Below are 17,094 nucleotides of genomic sequence, written 5' to 3'. Positions count from 1 at the left end.
TATTCTGCAGATTAGGGCTCCCAGATCTGGGCTGCAAAATTCCAGACAAAGAGCAGATGGCAGCAAAGAGTTAGATTTCTGTGTCTCTTTGCTCACATGTTGCGGTTGTCCAAATTTTTGCAGCCCAGACCTGATAGCCTTAGTGAAGATGGCAGAACATGGAGTGTCTGTGTTTCTATGATAATCCAAGCAAACCATGAAGCGTTATGTCTCCTGGAACCTTTGGCCACTTCTCAATTTGAATCTGCCACTGGTGATTTCATTATGGGTGGATTTTCAGCATTATGTACTAATCAGAAATCTAGCCCATATGCAAACATAGTCTGCTTTAGACTATCCTCTCCAGCCCTTATTAATACAGAATTGATCCCTTTTGTTCTGGCGTTGGCAAATGCCCAAACTCTACAAATGATCTTTTTCAGCCCAGAGCATTCTGGCTCAGCTTTAGATTCTCACGCTGACATTTATACCGAAAATGCCAGTGGGCAGCCAGGGTGACTGGAGATTTTCCCTTGCAGAACCCTCTTTAGCCTGCATCTGGATGTGCCATGCCATTTCTATGAGTAAGCAGCAGATCTGCTCTCAGATCACTCCAAGGAAGTTTTGGATACTTTTGGCTATCTTACATCCCCCTCCCCTTTTCTGTCCATAATGCAAACCACATACCCTTTGGGAATAGTTCTGTAATGCAGGGACAAATGAAAGAAAATCCAAGATTCAAACAGGATTAGCACTTGAAAGGCCCTCAGGCAGTCAGATCGATTCAAGCCAAGAAGATGGAGGAAAGTTCAAAAGAGAGCTACACATGTTTGGAAACCCCACGTGATGCTTCTGTCTGGGAATGCATCATGTCAGATTGCTTGTGGGAGATCATTTAAGTGAATACTCTCCAGTTCACATAGTTACATACATAGTTTAAAAGTAGCATGTCATAAAGGTTTCTGCTATTTCCCTGGCCCTGAAAGCAAAGAATATTGAAATAAACTAGACAATCCATGCCCCACTGGGTCATTGTTTCAGAGATACTTCCTTACCTAAACAGAAAAACAAAATGACAAAGGGAAGGCAAAAAAAAGCATGAGAGCAGGGATGAATCCTGACTTCCTGCTGGCTTCCCCAATGAGTTTCCTTGTGGAAATCTGGCAGAGAGCATCGGAAATCTCCCTTCCCAGCTGGTAGGAAGTATCTTGAAAATGAAGGTCATGTGTCCACAGCAACAGAAGCATTGATGTAGCTATAATTTTCCCAAATTTAATTCTTTCTGTAGTCATGGGTCCTGAATTTTGGAAACATTCTGTAAGTTTTAGCCCATTTAAGTTCAAAAAGTGTTGCCTTATGATGCACTTTTTGGCCCAGTTAAAGGTAATGACAATGAAAGTTCTAGTAGAATATAGATGAGGAAAAGATGCAGCCTTCACAGTCTGCTTAGAGCCTTAGTTGAACTGGCTGTTGTTTGAATACTGTTGTCTGATTCATCACCAGTATTTTTATCTATACTCTTCTGTTCTAATCTTCCATATGCAAAGGGGTTTGTTTTCTGGGAACACTGAGACATAATATTACTGAACATATTACTGATTAGTTTGATCTGTGATACAGATCTCTACGTGGTTGAGTTGACAAACAGCCTAGATTCCAAACTGGAGTTGAAAAATCACAGTTATGTTCATATAATTTGCCTAAGTAAGTATTGCTTAACATAATGGGCTACATACAACATGCTAAGATAATGGCTGTATTCCCAAAATACCAGTGGTGAAATCCTCTGCGGTTTGCCACTGGTTCGCTGCCCGCGCATGTGCGGTTCGCGCCAAATGCATGCTGCGTGCACATGCACAGTGTGCACCAAACATGCACTTCGCATGGAAAAAGGACTCTTAAGGTAAGTAAAACAGTGAGGGGGGGAGCAGCTGTACTGAGCGATTTAGATTAGCTAGAAAGCAGGATTTCCTGCTTTCTAGCGAATATAAACTGTGTGGCACAGCTGATCATTGGAAATGCCAGTTCAGATTGGTAGCTTTTTTTTTACTACCAGTTTGCTGAACTGGTAGCTTTTATCACTACTGGTTCGCGCAAACTGTTGTGAACCGGTAGGATTTCACCACTGCAAAATACTCTAGACATAAGTCCACTTTAGCCTATGCTAATTAAAGTATATAAGCCAAACCACCATGTAGACCTATCAATAAATTGAATGATGAGCCTAGATTAGCATTCATTAGGTAAAATCTTTCCCCAAACTGAATGTGTGATATGTCTGTGTAAACATATGTATGTATAGTTGAGGTCATAAATGTTCTTAACATTGACTGGTAGTTAAGATATTTTCCAACAGCTTTTGTTAGCTGCTTGATCTAGATGTAGGCTAGTGAGCTGCTTCATTAGCATAATTGGCAAAGAGAATCTGGGAATTGTGACATTTTAAAGAAAATAATAATGAAGAAAAGTTTTTTAGATTACTAAAATTGACTAAAGAAGTACATGAAATATTTTTAAGTTAAGAATAGTATTAGGAAATTTATAGAACTGATCTATCCCTTCCCTTTTCAAAATAGCGAATTCTTTATTCATCCAGATTAAATTATTGGCAAGTAGAGTGGGTAGTTAAGATATTTTATCTATGCATGTTATAATTAGCATATGAAATTTACTGTTCCTGTATGTGGTGATGGCCAATGACTTTAAAAGACAATTAGATAACAGAGGGTAAGTCTATCAACAAATATTAGCTACAAGAAAGGAAGTCTGTAACAACAGGCAATTTATTTCCAACTGTCATGTGCCTGAAAAAAACAAATCTCTATCATGGCTTGTTTGCAAGCATCTTATAGCTACAGCATTTCCAGTTTAGAGAGGTTGGATTTTTGATTGGGGCAATAATTCTTATATTTTTATGTTGATTTTTGCAATGATTCAGATCTAGGATAGCAGGAGTAGGTGAACAACACAATTTACTATTGGTACATTCTTAAAAGGCTGTAGAAAAATAACAGTTATGAGTGAAGATTAGGGTTGCAGAATGTTAAGTAAGATCAGAATGGAAGAATCCTGGTCATACAATATCAGCAGACTCTAGCTAAGAACTAAAGCGACTGGCCAAATGAAATTTAGGTGTGCTTTCTGTGAAATAGGACAGATGCATTTGCGGCTGATATTATTCACTCAGTGTTATCCCATTTTTCTTTATAAGGAAGCTTGTGTGAAATACAGCTCCTGCCTCAGTATTTTGATGAAATGGTGGGAAAAACTCCTGACTGAAAACTTGAAGAGCTGCTTGTAGAATATTTAGACCATAGTGAACAGCTAGACTTAACATAAGGCTTCTTCCTACGTTCTAGTGTTCCTACTGTCTTAGGTCATTTATAGATCACAATCTTTGCAGGGAACTCTACACATTGCTATCTTCTTTAAACCAGAGGGGGAAAAACTCATTTATGTTTACACTCTCCTCCACCCCAACATCTCTCTTCTGCTTATGATTCAGTTGCTAAAAAAAAAATACAAGAATCGATGAACAAAGATAATGAATTGTTATCCTAAAGCTGCCTCTGACCCAAAGAATGTAAGATTGGAAGGTATTCACAGCTTCCTCATGATGTTTATGATGTCCTGACATATATGTCCTGACTTAATTGTAGTAGCAGAACTAAAGAACACAAATTTGTCCATTGTCCATAAAAATAATTGTGTGGATTATGGAGAGGAAGTGAAAGGAAGTCTTTAGCTTCATTAAAATTTCTGATTTTGGAGACTCCACTAGTTGGGATGGCTGTGCGAGAATGGAAAGGGAAGAGCTGCAAATTTGATTCTGAACCGCAAAGTAGCATTTGCTGCTGCTACTACACCAAAAGTCCAAAAATCATAGTACAGACAGAACATGGTGAAACAAAGTGGCTCCTGGTTGGCAAAGGAGTGAAATAAGACTGCACACTTTCACCTGATTTATTCAACTTATATGCTAAATATATATTAAGGGAAGATGAACTGGAAAATTAGCATGGTTTTAAAACTGAGGAAGAAACATAAACAATCTGCATTATGCTGATGACACTACTCTGATAGCTGAAAATGCAAAGATTTGCAAGGTCTAGTAATAAAAGTCAAGAAGCGCAATAAAAATGGGAATAAAATTAAATATAAATAAGCCAAAGCTACCGACAGTAGGTACACCAACTAGCCTTAGAATTGACAATTAAGATATTGAAGTGCCTTTTAGGATCCATCATCAGCAATAAAGGAACAGGTAATCAAGAAATATGCTGCAAGACTAGCACTTGGTAGATTAGCCATGAATGTTTTAGAAAAGATATTCAGATGTTATGATATGTCTATGTATAAGCATCAGAATCATGCAATAAATAGTATTCTTCATGGCATTTTATGGTAGCAAAGTTGAACTTTGAAGAAGCATGATAGAAAGAGTATTGAACTTTTGAACTTTGGTGGTGGAAGAAGACACCTGAGAATACAATGGACAGTCAAGAAAAGAAACAAATGGATCATTCAACAAATCTACTCAGAGTTCTCACTTGAGAGACAAATGACCAGGCTCAATTATCCTAATTTGGTCACATTATGCAAAGATTCTTCTTCTATTCCCAGCATAGAGCCTTCTGCAGAAAGCTAGTTCTACAGAAGGCTCTATGCTGGGAATAGAAGAAGCAGATGACCAACAGTAAGCTGAATGGACTCAGTTACAATTTCAATGAGTGCACCACTGAGAGACCTGAAAAAGAAGTTTGGGGACAGATCATTCATGAAGAAAATTTATTTGTGGTCACTAGGCATCCAACTGAAATCCTGGGAATTATGTATGAAAAACCTATATTAGAAGTACCCATTTTAAGTTTCCACATATGCTTGTAGAAATCTTAGCATACAACTACTGGAAGTGTCTGCTTGCTTTTCAGCTCTGCTTCACAGTAACTATCTGTCTCCTAGAAGAAAAGACACAACTGGCCTTTTTATTTCCTTACTTCTGCATGCTTTTGTGGGGAGGTGCAGCTGACCCCAGCATGAACCAAAAAGAGCCACAAATTGGCTCAGTAGTAGTTATCTAGTTGATGCTATCCCAAAGTCACCAGATGGTCTTTGGTTTTCATGTATGTTGGAAAGTAGGGCTAATGAAAGATCTTACAGAGCCTTTGTTCTGACAGAAGTTTCTGTTATGAAAGAAGGCTTTATTGAATAAAGCAACAATTCTGTAGTCAGGTTACTTCAGTGGTTACTTTCCTCTCTTTTGGTGCTAAAAGGGTACAGCATATTGGCAACTAATTTCTTGGCTTAATTTGTTGGCCATCGGTCTTCAGCCACGGGGCTCTCCTTCTGCCTTTGTTTGCTGCATTAATGTGCCAACTAGCATCAGAATTCTCTTTCTGTACCATGTAGATATTTAGAGATTGTGATCAAGTCACCCTTTACCCTTCTCTTAGAGATACTAAACAGATCGAATTGCTTTGGTAACATTCCCAGCCCTCAAGTCATTCTTACAGAGTCTCTACATCTCCTCTGATTTATCAACACTTTTTCCCCCCCACCAATATATTCCCCCATCCATCCCCATCCCCTGCAGTACTGAATAAGCACATCCTCTGGATGCAGTTTTTAGCAATGGTCTTTAATGACAGCCAATTTGGTCTAGTGGTTAAGGCACCAGTCTAGAAAGCGGGGGACCATGAGTTCAAAGTTAGTTGGGGTGACCTTGAGCCAGTCAGTCTCTCTCAGCTCAATTTACCTTGCAGTGTTGTTGATGTGCGGAAAATAGGAGAGGACATTATTGCTGGATATGTTCATCATCTTATTTGGAAAAATTAATAAAGGTGGGAAACAAGTAGTTTAAAACTTCATTTTGCTATTCCTGATGTACAAGTCCTTGTTTATTTAAGGGATTGTTTCAGAGATAATACAGGGCTTTACAAAGTTTAAATACATTTAACAGCTCTATTATCAGAATTCTTGTTTCTCTTCCAAAGACTATTCCAAGAATCAAATGGTGATTGCAATACCTGTTGATGTCTCTAAGGAACATTCTAGGTTAATTAGTCCACCATCAAAGATGCAGATTAGATTAGAATTAGAAAAACATTGCCTGGAACATTGAAGAGTGAGTGAGGAATGATCCATCAAACTGTGTTTAGCCCATGTAATTATGGAAACAAAGAGCGAGTAACATAGTAGAAGGTGATTCTATTCCTTGCGGAGGATTTGGATTAACAATTAAAACAGGCTGTTTTACGAACAGTATAACTCCTAAATTCCACCTGTATTTTTCACAACTGACCCTTTAGAGAATTCTCAAATAAGCCCAGATGCTTGCCTTCCCTTTCTTTATGTATTTTTAAAGAATGGGAACCATCATATTCAACTTTCAGTTTTAATAGGCTGGCTGACTTTATACCAGTTTCAGAAGAGACTGAAAGGGTATGTGCTGGTTGTCCCCCAAAATGAGATGCCTAATCCAAGACACATTTGGCCCTTCAAGGCAGTGGGAGAGAGACAATATTACAGTACAAGATAACCCTGTTTACACCCATCCTATTGGTGGATTACTTCAGATAAATTTGTACTAATGAGCCAATTCTCAAACTATAAACCCCACCCCACCCTTTCTGTGATGCTGTTAGAGCTGAAGCTCTCTAAGGAAATACTATAACTTGTACTTCTTAATGTTGCCTGTGTTCTTATGGCACATTGAACAAAGGATGTTATGCCCTCTCTTCACAGGGCATTCTCTGCCTAGATACTAACTTTCCATTAGGGTAGCCTTCTTCCACCTTCTACCTTCTAGATGTTCTGTAATGTTGTTTCCAAATATGTAGGTCTTGTTAGTTACAGATTATGGGAATTGTAGATTAACACTTCAAGACTAGCGTTAGATAAGGGGAAACTACTTTTGGCATGCCTCCTTATTTCTGGGATGCTGGCACATGGAGAACCTTGAAAGGTAAGCTGAAATGGGACCATCGTGAAGGTAGGTGGAGCTGAAGAAAGACCTGCCTGGCACTTTTTTGTCTATCTATAGGATTGTGAATGCTTTCAGTATAGTATTTGACTATGAGGTGTCCTTGGTGCTGTCCAAGCTTGGTTGTTTTCTTGTAGTAGTTCTATTATCCAAACTAGATAACATCATCAGCGCTCAAGCACCAAGGAGCCTTCATTTCAATCCTGAGCTACAAATATTCTCTTCTGTTAGTATTTGACTCTATTTGGGATGTGTGTGTGTGTGTGTGTGTGTAGCAGGATCCTTAGCAAGAATTCCATAATAATGACAATGTGATCACAAATCAGGGATGGAGAATATTTCTCCCCAATTTTTCAAGTCTTGGCCTTCTCCTTTCCTACCCAGAGAATAAATTTCCCCTCAAACACCCTCCCCCATTGCTCTTTGACCAGAAAGAGGTTAGATTCAAAGATTTTTCTGACCACAACATTTCTCCATGGGTGACTGAGAAAGGATGCTCACTCTGTGCCTGCCTGGGTTGTGAAAAATACATGTCAGACATCTTCCTTGGGATTTAGAAGAAGGAAATGAAGGCAAGGCTCCATGTTACCAGATGTCACATATTTGTAAATATATATTCAGTGTCTACTTAACAGTGCATCCTCCTTTGGAAGACATCAAGAGCCCCGATTGGGCTTTCAGTTAATAGTATGGCTCCTTCCCAGAACTTTGCACAACACTGCACAATTAACAGGCCAGCAGTGGAGCAATTCTGTTGTTTTCCCTACTTTGCATGAAAAGTGAGGCTCAATATTGCTTAACTTACAGCTAACTTAAGATGCTGGGAGATGTGATGGAGGAATGTAAAGGCAGCAGACAGTGCCTTGTTCTGTCCCACTGTTGATGGAGAGGACAAGTCAAGCTGAATCAAGAAACATTTCAGGAATATGCCAACTAAATTACAAGATCCTGGCTTCCCCTTGCATGCCACACAGGGCTACCTTCCTAGAAGTTACCCCAGGAGCAACTCAGGCATCCTTCTTTTTCTCCAGCTGTTGCCTTAGGACACTTTCCATTTAAAATGAGGTTGCCAGTCAAAGCTACCTCTGTCTGGTGCTCCTTTACTCTAAGGCCACCACATCCAAGATCAATACCAAGACAAATCAATCACTCTTGAATATCCTTTAATCTATCTATCGGTCAGGGCAGTTTAAAGGAAACAAGGAGGATTGGGGTTGGGTGGAGTCTGAGGCATGCTTGAATGATAAAGAGGAGTTTAATTCATTTTAGTAACTATGTCCTGAGTACCAAATATTCTGGATTAAAAAAGAATGAGGTATTGTATTATGTTAGTGATTAGGTTTCTCAGTTCCATGAACATGCCTTGGTGACAGAATTGGGAAGGAGACTGGAATTAAGAGAGTGAAGAGTCATTGATTTCAATAAAAGGCTGTTGGTCTATGGAGCCAAAGAGAAAACTGGAGACAAGGACAAAGCGCATATGAGACCAAGGAGCAGTTATGAGCATCCAAGGAAAGGGACACTTGGGGCTACAGAGAGGTGGAATGAAAAGGAATTAGTCCTTTAGCAATTTGGAGAGCTTATTTCAACTCCTACACTCTGCCTGGCTATGGCTGGCACTGTGACTCTCAGAATAGCACAATAATTTGGGGAGGGGGAGGAGGGCGAGGGGATGGTAGGGAGGCATTTTGATTGGCCTAGATTCCTGTGAATTTGGAATAAAGCACAACTAGGTGGCTATATTCTGCTGCTGCCCACCCCACTGTGTAAATCGGTTAAATCGCCCTTCCCCAAAGGGATAGGCCTCACATCCTGCCAGGGAGTCCAATCCACAGGCTCCTGGCAGGTTAGACACTGGCTGCCTTCAGCAGGGAACTAACCCTTTCCACAGCCTTCCTTGGGTGATTGTGTCTCTGCGCTGGCAGGCTTCTACCCCCTCCCCACCTCCCACTTTGCTGGAGAGTTGGCTGGCTCCCTGCAGGCTGGCACTGCGATCAGTGGGAAAGAATGAAAAGACAAACAGTATCCACTTATGCTCCTCTCAGCTGCCAGATCCTGTCCTCATCCTTCAAAGCAGCCTGTGGCATGTGAAGAGTTTGAAAAGAACCACTATACGGCTGTAAACTGTAATGGGGAGGGGGCTGTTTTTTGCAGTTGGTGCTCTGTAGAGAGTGCCTGTTTTTACTGCCAGATGTTCTGCCTATGTACAGAGTTGAATGTTTCTATGGCATGCAAGTCTGTGGGCCATGTGGGACTGGAGGCATGTTGCCTAAAAAGTGTTAATTATTTCTGGGAATATTTGCAAGATGTGTGGGTGTCTGTGTACTGTGTGTCTGCATACACTGGTATCTGTGTGTAATCTTATGTGCATGCATGAACATTTCATTATCATGCAATAGTCATATGTATAAATTACATTTTTCTTGTGTGAAGATCTGTGCATGCCAATGCCATGTGTGGAACATGAGGTCTCCCTGTATGCTGTCTCAGTCCCTGTATGCATGTATGTATGCATGCATGGGCGTAAAGTCGCTTAATTTTTGAAACATCCATTTAACCATCAAAAAAGCTTATAAAGCAATCTTTCCACCTGATGGTGTCTGATTGTGCTGCAATAAACAAATCCCAGGATTCGTATTCAATGTGGCCAGTGGGTATTATGGGACTTGCAGTCGAAGATAGCTGGAGATCACCTGTCTGATCTGTTAGAAAGCGTGTTCAACAATGTATGTGAGCTACAATATGACCTTGCTGCATTATGATGGAATTAATAGGATTGTCATTTGGAAATCTTTCAGCTTTTGGGGCTTTCCAAGCAATGCCAGAGAGTACAACTTGTGTCTCTTGTTAATTCTTTGGAACCCTGCTTGGAGAAAAAAAAAAGGAGGCGGAAGAGCTGCGTTGCCCCTGACCTGCTGGTTGACCTTGCAAAGTCTCCACAATTTGGGATCCTGAGTCTGCCATCTCCCTTCTCAGAATGAAAGCTTTGACTGGATTCCCATGGATTGTGCAGCTGCTTTATTTTTACTAGAGGCTGCGCTGCTGCTAGAACTAGAAACTGCATCGGAGTCTGGTCATACCATGGCCGACACCATGGGTGTCATTGTTATGGGCAGATTGTGGAGAGCTTCTTAGTAAAGCTTTGAAGGAGATTCTGTTGCCCTAATAATACCTACACCCCCCCCCTCATCAGCTGCACCTCTTCCCATAACCTTACATCCAGGACCCAGGATAGGAAATGTCATCATTTGGGGGACTCCATCCCAGAAATCAGTCATTCAGGCTAAGCACTTGTACCTTTCTGATTCTTTGCCTTCTCTTACATCCCCCCCCCCATGCAACTGCCCTAAGAACTGCTGAAGTTCTGCTTCCATATTTTGCCTCTCCAGAGGTTCCAGTCACTCTGCCGAGATCAGAGTGGCCGTGAAAACTTTGGTTTGCCTCTTTCCACAAAATCCTTCAGTCACCTTGCAGAAAATAATCGTCTCCGAGTTCTGTGAGAGGCAGGCCCCAGAGTCAGGTTATTCTACTGAAGGCAAAGAAGCTGAGGGGCTAGGGGAGGGGGGGCATCAGATAGGCACGGGGTGGGGATGGGAGGTGGGCTTCTCTCTGGAGTTCTGATTTTGGACTCAGTGGAAGGACGGGAGCAATGGGCAGAAACACCAAGCAAGGCCTTCGCACACAGCGCTGCTGCAGCAGCAGCAGCAACAACAAAAGCAGAGTCTTTGGCACTCCCAGGGCAACGGAGGCGGCATCCATATGCCATTGAGCCCAATGGCTCCTTTATGCAGAGCAAGGGTACAGCCAAGCTGAAACTTTGTTGCTGCACTTTGTGATGCCAAGTGCTCTCCGGTCGAGTCCAGGGTTCCCGAAAGAGCTGGCTTCCCTCGCACCAAGCGTCTCGCCTAACAACGCGACGCCCCCGGCGCATCTCAAAACCGCCGCATCCTTTCCAAACTCAGGTTCTCTTTTTCCTTTTCCACTTTCAACCCGTCCCTCGAAAGGAGATCCCGGTCCGGTTCCGTTGCCTCCGCTGGGCACCCTCGTCTCCGTCGAGCCTCATCGCCCTCCCGCCCGCCGTCCCTCCCACGAGGCTCCCCGGCAAGAGTGCCACGACCGTGGCTGTCCACCGAGACCACCGCCGCCGCCGCGCGTGAAAGCCGCTCTGACTCACCGTTGGGATGGATGTGGCTGGTGAGGATGGTGCCGGCCAGCAGAACCTGCCACAGCCCTGTGCCCACGCGGGCACTGGCGCCGAGCTGCAGCCATCGAGCCATTCCTCGGCAGGAGGCGCGGGGACGGCAGGAGGACGGGACGAGACCCGGTCCGGAGGAAGAGGGGAGGGGAGCGGGCGGGAGCCGTCTGTCCCAGCTGGAGTCCGCCCGGCGCTGCCCCCCGCAAGAACTCAGGGCACTTCAGGGCCGCTCAGCACCCAAGCCCGCCGCGGGCTCCCCGCCTGCCCCATCTGCGGCTCATGGCCCGACGGACCCGCCGCCGGGGCTAGGAGGGCGAGCTGCGGGGAAGCGAGGGCGTCGGGCGGAGAAGGGGGCTCGCTCCGGCAGCCAGCGCTGGAGAGCCCGCGCCGGCCAGCCGCATAGACCCCCCTCGCCGGCCGAGCGCCGCGGCGCGACTGTGCGTGTGCGTGTCTCTCTCGCTCTCGCTCTCGCCCCGCTCTGCTCTCGGTCCTTCCCTGCCAGGCAGCGCTGGGCTGGCGGCGAGCACCTTGTCCGCGGCAATGCAGAAGAGAAAGAAGAAAGAGCCAGCGAGGGGCTGCAAAACCCGGACTGGAATCCGCCACGGGAAGGGACGGAGCAACAGCTGGTTCCAGACTGACAAGCTCCGGAGACGCAAACAAGCTCTCCGCTGGGAGGGAGCGGGAGCTGCAGCCGCCAGGCGGAGCCGCGCGCAATTGCCTCCCGTGCTTGGCTCCCGGCAAAAGCGGGTTGCGAAAACCTGCCCGCGGAGCCTCGGGGAAAGGGGGCGGGCGCGCTGGTGCCCGCACCTGCCTTTTTTCTCCGCGAGGGAAGGGGAAGCTGGACACCGGCCCGTAAGCAAATCTGGGGCTGTGTGGGGAGACGCCCTCCCCCCCCACCCCCATTGCAAGCGTACTTTCCCCCCCCCCTCCGGTCGCTGTCAAAGCAGCCCGTCCGTCCAACAGGTCCGCGGCTCCACTCCCTCCACCGCCCTCCCTCCTTCGCGGCACTCGCGAATTCAGCCCCGAGGGGAGCCTCCGGGACCCTCTGATCTCCGAGCGGCCTTCCCAAGAGAGAGCGCCAAGAGTTGCCCAGCCGGTCGCGCCCTCCACCTTCCACCCAGGAAGGGGGCCAAGGTCAATGAGCCCACAGCGACACGCCCCCTCCCCGCCCGTCTTTTGGCAGTCGCTGCTTTTTAGGAGGCATCGCCTCTTCTTTTCACTCGCCCAGGAACTCGCGCATATGTTGCAGAAGGAAAGAGAGCGGGGAAGGACCGGGGGGGGGGAGAGGCGCGGAAGGGACCCCGCTGATTTGGGAGATTCAGCCATGCTGAGCGAGCCTTCTCTGCAGGGAAGGCTCGCTCCTCTTCCTCCACTCTCCACCCTAGCAGAGGAGCCAGAACTCCCAAGGGATTCCAAAGTCCCGTCTGCTTCCGAGTCCAGGCCTGCGCTTCTCTGGTGCAGGCCAGGGGCTGCCAATCACCGGCATTTCTGTTCTGGACAAATGTCCCCTGAGGAGCTGCCTGGAATCCCTGCGCTGTCCCTGGGCCCCTTCTGCTGCAGAGGAAGGGCACAAATGACTCCGCCACTGCCCCGAGTGAGGACAGGATTTAGGCCAGGAGGCTGACCTGATGCAAAAAGACACCTGCGTCTGTTCCGGCGCAGAGACCCGCAGCCAGCAGAAAGAGACACAAAAGATGGGACAAAATAGGCAGAGAACAATACAGGCAGGCTGAGGCACATAAGCAAACAATAGGTACACTGAATCGCACAAAAAGGCACACCGAGCAACATTCGGGAATGCAAACATGCATGCACATACATCACCTGCACGCACCCACCCAGGAAAGCATAGCAAACCCAGAGACATGGAAAAATGAGGGAGGAAGGGAAGGTATAGAGACAAAGCAGCACAAAGAATAACAGGCTATTCTGTAGTCCAGCCTTCCCTTACCTGGTCTCTGGCAGATTTGCTAGTGTAGCACTTCCATCGCCAGGCACCCCAGGGGTGTGTTGGCTAGGGATTATGAGAGGAGTAGTCAGTGCATCTAGCAGGCATCAAGGAACCGAGAAAAAGACCAATCCAAAGGGAAGGAGACCCTGAAAATGTAACACTAAGTTATATGCAATGTACTTATACAGTACAGCTTATGTGGGGGTTTAGATCCCAAGTCAACAAAGCAGACTCTGCACATGTAGGGCCTGGGGGGGAAACAAGACCCTTCCCTCACACACTCTCTTTACCCACCCTTTAAAGTCTCTTACTGGTACAGGTTCGGCTGAGTGCGATACATGTACATGGCATGGAACTGGAAGGAGGGCCAATCTCCCTCAAGGACTCTTTGAGAAAAAAATAATTGCTTGAATCTAGGACAGCAAAATGCCCCTAAGGCAGCTGCTTAAGAGCCTCCCATCACAGAACTTTTGCCACTCCTTTGCAGGCACACTTAGCTCTCCTGCAGTGAGCAATACGCTGGGCAGCTGTAGCCATCCATAATGCTGCCGCCCACTCCTTCCAAGGCCCCAAACCAAGATAGGTCAGAGCTGAGGCGGAGGCAACCTCCCTTCTAAGTTCTTCTGAAGCAGTATGGGATTCTGAAGACCTATTTGTGGATAGGTATAAAATGGATTCATTTGATATTCAGAAACTGCCAGTCCAGGATATTGTGGATGGAGTGGCAGCCCCCCCCCTTTTAAAACACTTACTTAGCAGACACAATCCCCCTGGGGCAATAAATGCATCAAGGTTTTTGAATGGAATTGTCTGCTTCAGAGCTTACATAAATCTGCCTCTGCTCCCTTCCTACTGATTTCTCCAGCACTGTGCTTATTTTAGGAACTTTTGACTTGCTGGACTGGGCCCTTAGTGCCCCAACTTTCCCTCGGAGGACAGTGTCCCTGTCAGAAAGTAGTGAAACCTCAGACCTGACTGTCAGAAAGAGGACAAGTGGCCAGGCAAGTGTCAGAGAAAAGGGGTGGATGTGCTTAGGGGACACTGCCCCTGACAGCCATGGCCGGCCGGGGTTGTACGAGACAAAGTCTCAGCAATGACATCACTGCCCAGCCTTGGGGTTTCCATAGAAACCCCCTTTCAAGCACACATTGACCTGAACATGGGGGAAGGGGGAGGGGAAGATCTGGCTGCCTGTCAGCAGGTGTTCCTCAACCCCTGAATGCTTTTCAGGAGGGAGAGGTATTTACAGGTGCTGTCCTGCATTGAGGGAATGGGGATGCACAGCTGATCTTTGCTTGTGAGCATGTTGCAAAGATTCAGCTGCACTCCTGACACCTATGGAAAGTGACAGTCAGTGCTCTCCAGAAGGACTGATAGGTGCCTCTCCACTTCCCATTCTGACAATGTCAGAAGCAACCCAAGGGATGCACAAAAGCTTGCATATACATGCAGATTGTCATGCAAAAGAGGGAGCAGGTTGGCATTCATTGTTCTGGGCAACAGTCAGGTGGGCATAATGACAGTTGCCAGAATCAGAGGAAATGTATCTTGTCGCTTAAGAGGAAAGCCACGTATCAAAATTAATCAGTGCTTCAAAGTCAGGCTGCTGAGTTTAGGCTCAGCCGTTGCTGACTGCAGTAGTTTCACCCTTGAAGCCAATAAATGCACATTGGGAATCTGGTATGGAATTTAATTTTCAGAGAATCTTTTGAGAGGTGGATTTGGAGCAAGGACTTTTTGTCCTCCAGGCTCTGGGATCATTTTAGATGGAGTGGGTTTCCCTGAGATTTCAGTAACCAAAAAGAAACTTGACCAGGGGCCTCATGGAGCCCCCCCTTTTCAATTCCAGACCTATGTCCCCCCCTCTACTTTCTTGCTTTTTCCCCCTCCCTGTTGCTTTCTAAAATATTCCAAATATTGCAGAATACCCTATGATGGGACTAAGACCGAATGTCATGCAGCAAACAAAATGCCTGCTGTGAAAGCAGCATTTCTCAAGAATGCCCTTCATGAGCACCTTTATCAGCAAAAAATATGATCATGGAATTTGGCATTGTCTGTGCTGCTTCAAGTCACGGAAGTCAATAAAATCCCAGATGTGTTGGACATTAATCCTCAATGGCTATGTGCTTGGGAATTACAGATATTCAACACACCAAGTTGGGGGAGGCTATTATATCTGCCTGTGACCCATAATACAAAGATGGAACAACTCACTTTTTTGGTCCCGTCCCCCCATCTCCAGAAATGTTTCTTGAGCCAATCACTGCCCAAACCTTTCTCTCCCTCCATTCCAATCTTGAACATTATCTCCTATTCGCCCATGCCTTAAGCAGAAGGCTGGAGTCCCAGCAGAGACCCTGCTGTTCTGGAGCTTTTTGATGATTGATGAGGGAGGACAAAACAGCTTGGCAGCAGAGAGTAGTTAAGTTCTTCTATTTTCATGAAAGGCATAAATAGGTCTAATGCACAGATGCTTGGGTCACATATGAGGTCTTTCTTAGTAATATTTGTGCCGCTTTCAGGCTGGGACCCATTTATATTAGTTATACCACTGCCTGCGCCAAGGAATAGCAATGGCCCAATTGGCAGCTGATCTCAGGTTCACTGCAGCTAAGGAGATCCGAAAATCACTGGCTCCTCATTTGTGTTGTGTGAGGTCTTGGTTGGCAACACCAAGTTTACACCAACAAAACAGATGACATCCCAGCGTTCCATTTGCACCATGGAATGACAGATCTCTGCTTGCCTGTTTTAATTTCGAAGCAGCCAACAAGAGGCCTAGAGGATTTCCAAATAAAGCTTTGATTGTGCCTTATCTGCATGCAGAGGGATAGGTCTAAAGTAGTCTCTCCCCCCAGCTTGAATAATACAGTAGTAATGGCTAGATAAAATTAGGACTGTCCTCCCCCTCATATTACATTGATGGCTACTATCGGTGCCAGTTTGGAGGATTCTTGTCAAAGCAAATAATTTTAATCTGGAGCATATTGGAGGCAGAAGGCTAAAGCTTCCCTCTGTCCAGAGCAGTTCTGATCCAAAGAAGGTTTTCAGTTACTCCGTTTGAAAATGGTTTTGCCCTTCCTTTTCCTGCTTTAATCATATATCTGATTATATTGTTCCTTTAAAAGTGAACTCCAGCGTTAAGCCTGCAAAAGGAACCCAATTGCAGGAGATGTAGGAGAGAAAGGAGCTCCTTAATGGTGACTTGAGGGAATAGCAATCTTGGTATAGACCTGGAGTGCCAAACCAGCACCAAATCCTCAAGAAAAAGGTCTCAAGCTCTGCTAAGATTGAGCGAACCAGAACACACGTTCTTAGAGACTGCAGGAAGGCAGCAGCAGGGCCAGTCTTTTCTCACCCACTTCAGTTCTTAAAGGCCTTTGAGCATCTTGTTAATGGTTCATTCCCTGGAGATGCAAAAGAAATTAGCTCTGCAGTGCATAGAGGCATGTGCAAGAAAGAAACTGCATCCCATCACTCTGAGACCAATGTCTCCTCAATCACTCCTTGTCTGTCCTGACCCTATTTCCTTAACCTTTCTATTATTTCCTCTTGCTTGGCCCTGAAAAAAGACTATAGAAACAGGACAACAATCGGGCTGGTAAAAGATAAGCAACTACCGAGGACCTGTCCCTTTGGAGAGGAGAAAACAGAGCATAACAAGATTGTGAGTTTCAATGGGAGGACTATCATCATAAATCAGTTGCTTGTGCACTTATCAAGTGATGGATTGATTTTCAGGAAATCCCGAGTTTTATCAAAAGGCTCCGGATGAGATCAGTTGTGTTGTTTAAGTTTCCCTGAAATACCACTTCCATAGTGCTTTCTTCTATAGGAAGTTAGCACCCACCCCTCTCCTAGTAAAATGAGATATTTTAGGAAATATGAAAAGGGCAGAATATTTCCCCTAAAAGGGAGGCAGAAACTCAACCCTCCACCTTTGTCAATGGGCCATTAAGGCCTGGGCCAGTCTATTCTACATAA

At 45.4% G+C, this 17,094-nt stretch overlaps 1 protein-coding gene across 3 annotated transcripts in view; it reads right to left on the bottom strand.

Moving 5' to 3' along the window:
- Positions 1–11,795, bottom strand: part of UNC5A (unc-5 netrin receptor A) — a 99,026-nt gene extending 87,231 nt beyond the window's left edge. Inside the window, exon 1 of one of the 3 annotated variants that reach the window (XM_034442479.3) lies at positions 11,136–11,795. In XM_034442479.3, the coding sequence (XP_034298370.1) occupies positions 11,136–11,238 (103 nt within the window). In that variant the 5' untranslated portion in view covers positions 11,239–11,795. The remainder of the gene's footprint in view (positions 1–11,135) is intronic. The other 2 variants (XM_034442469.3, XM_087887564.1) reach the window with 2 other exon arrangements.
- Between the last annotated feature and the right edge of the window lie 5,299 nt (positions 11,796–17,094).

Source organism: Pantherophis guttatus, chromosome 2, assembly GCF_059756535.1.
Source record: "Pantherophis guttatus breed Tessera chromosome 2, ASM5975653v1, whole genome shotgun sequence".
NCBI classification, from domain to species: Eukaryota; Metazoa; Chordata; class Lepidosauria; order Squamata; family Colubridae; genus Pantherophis; species Pantherophis guttatus.
This window is presented reverse-complemented; position numbering and strand designations above follow the sequence as displayed.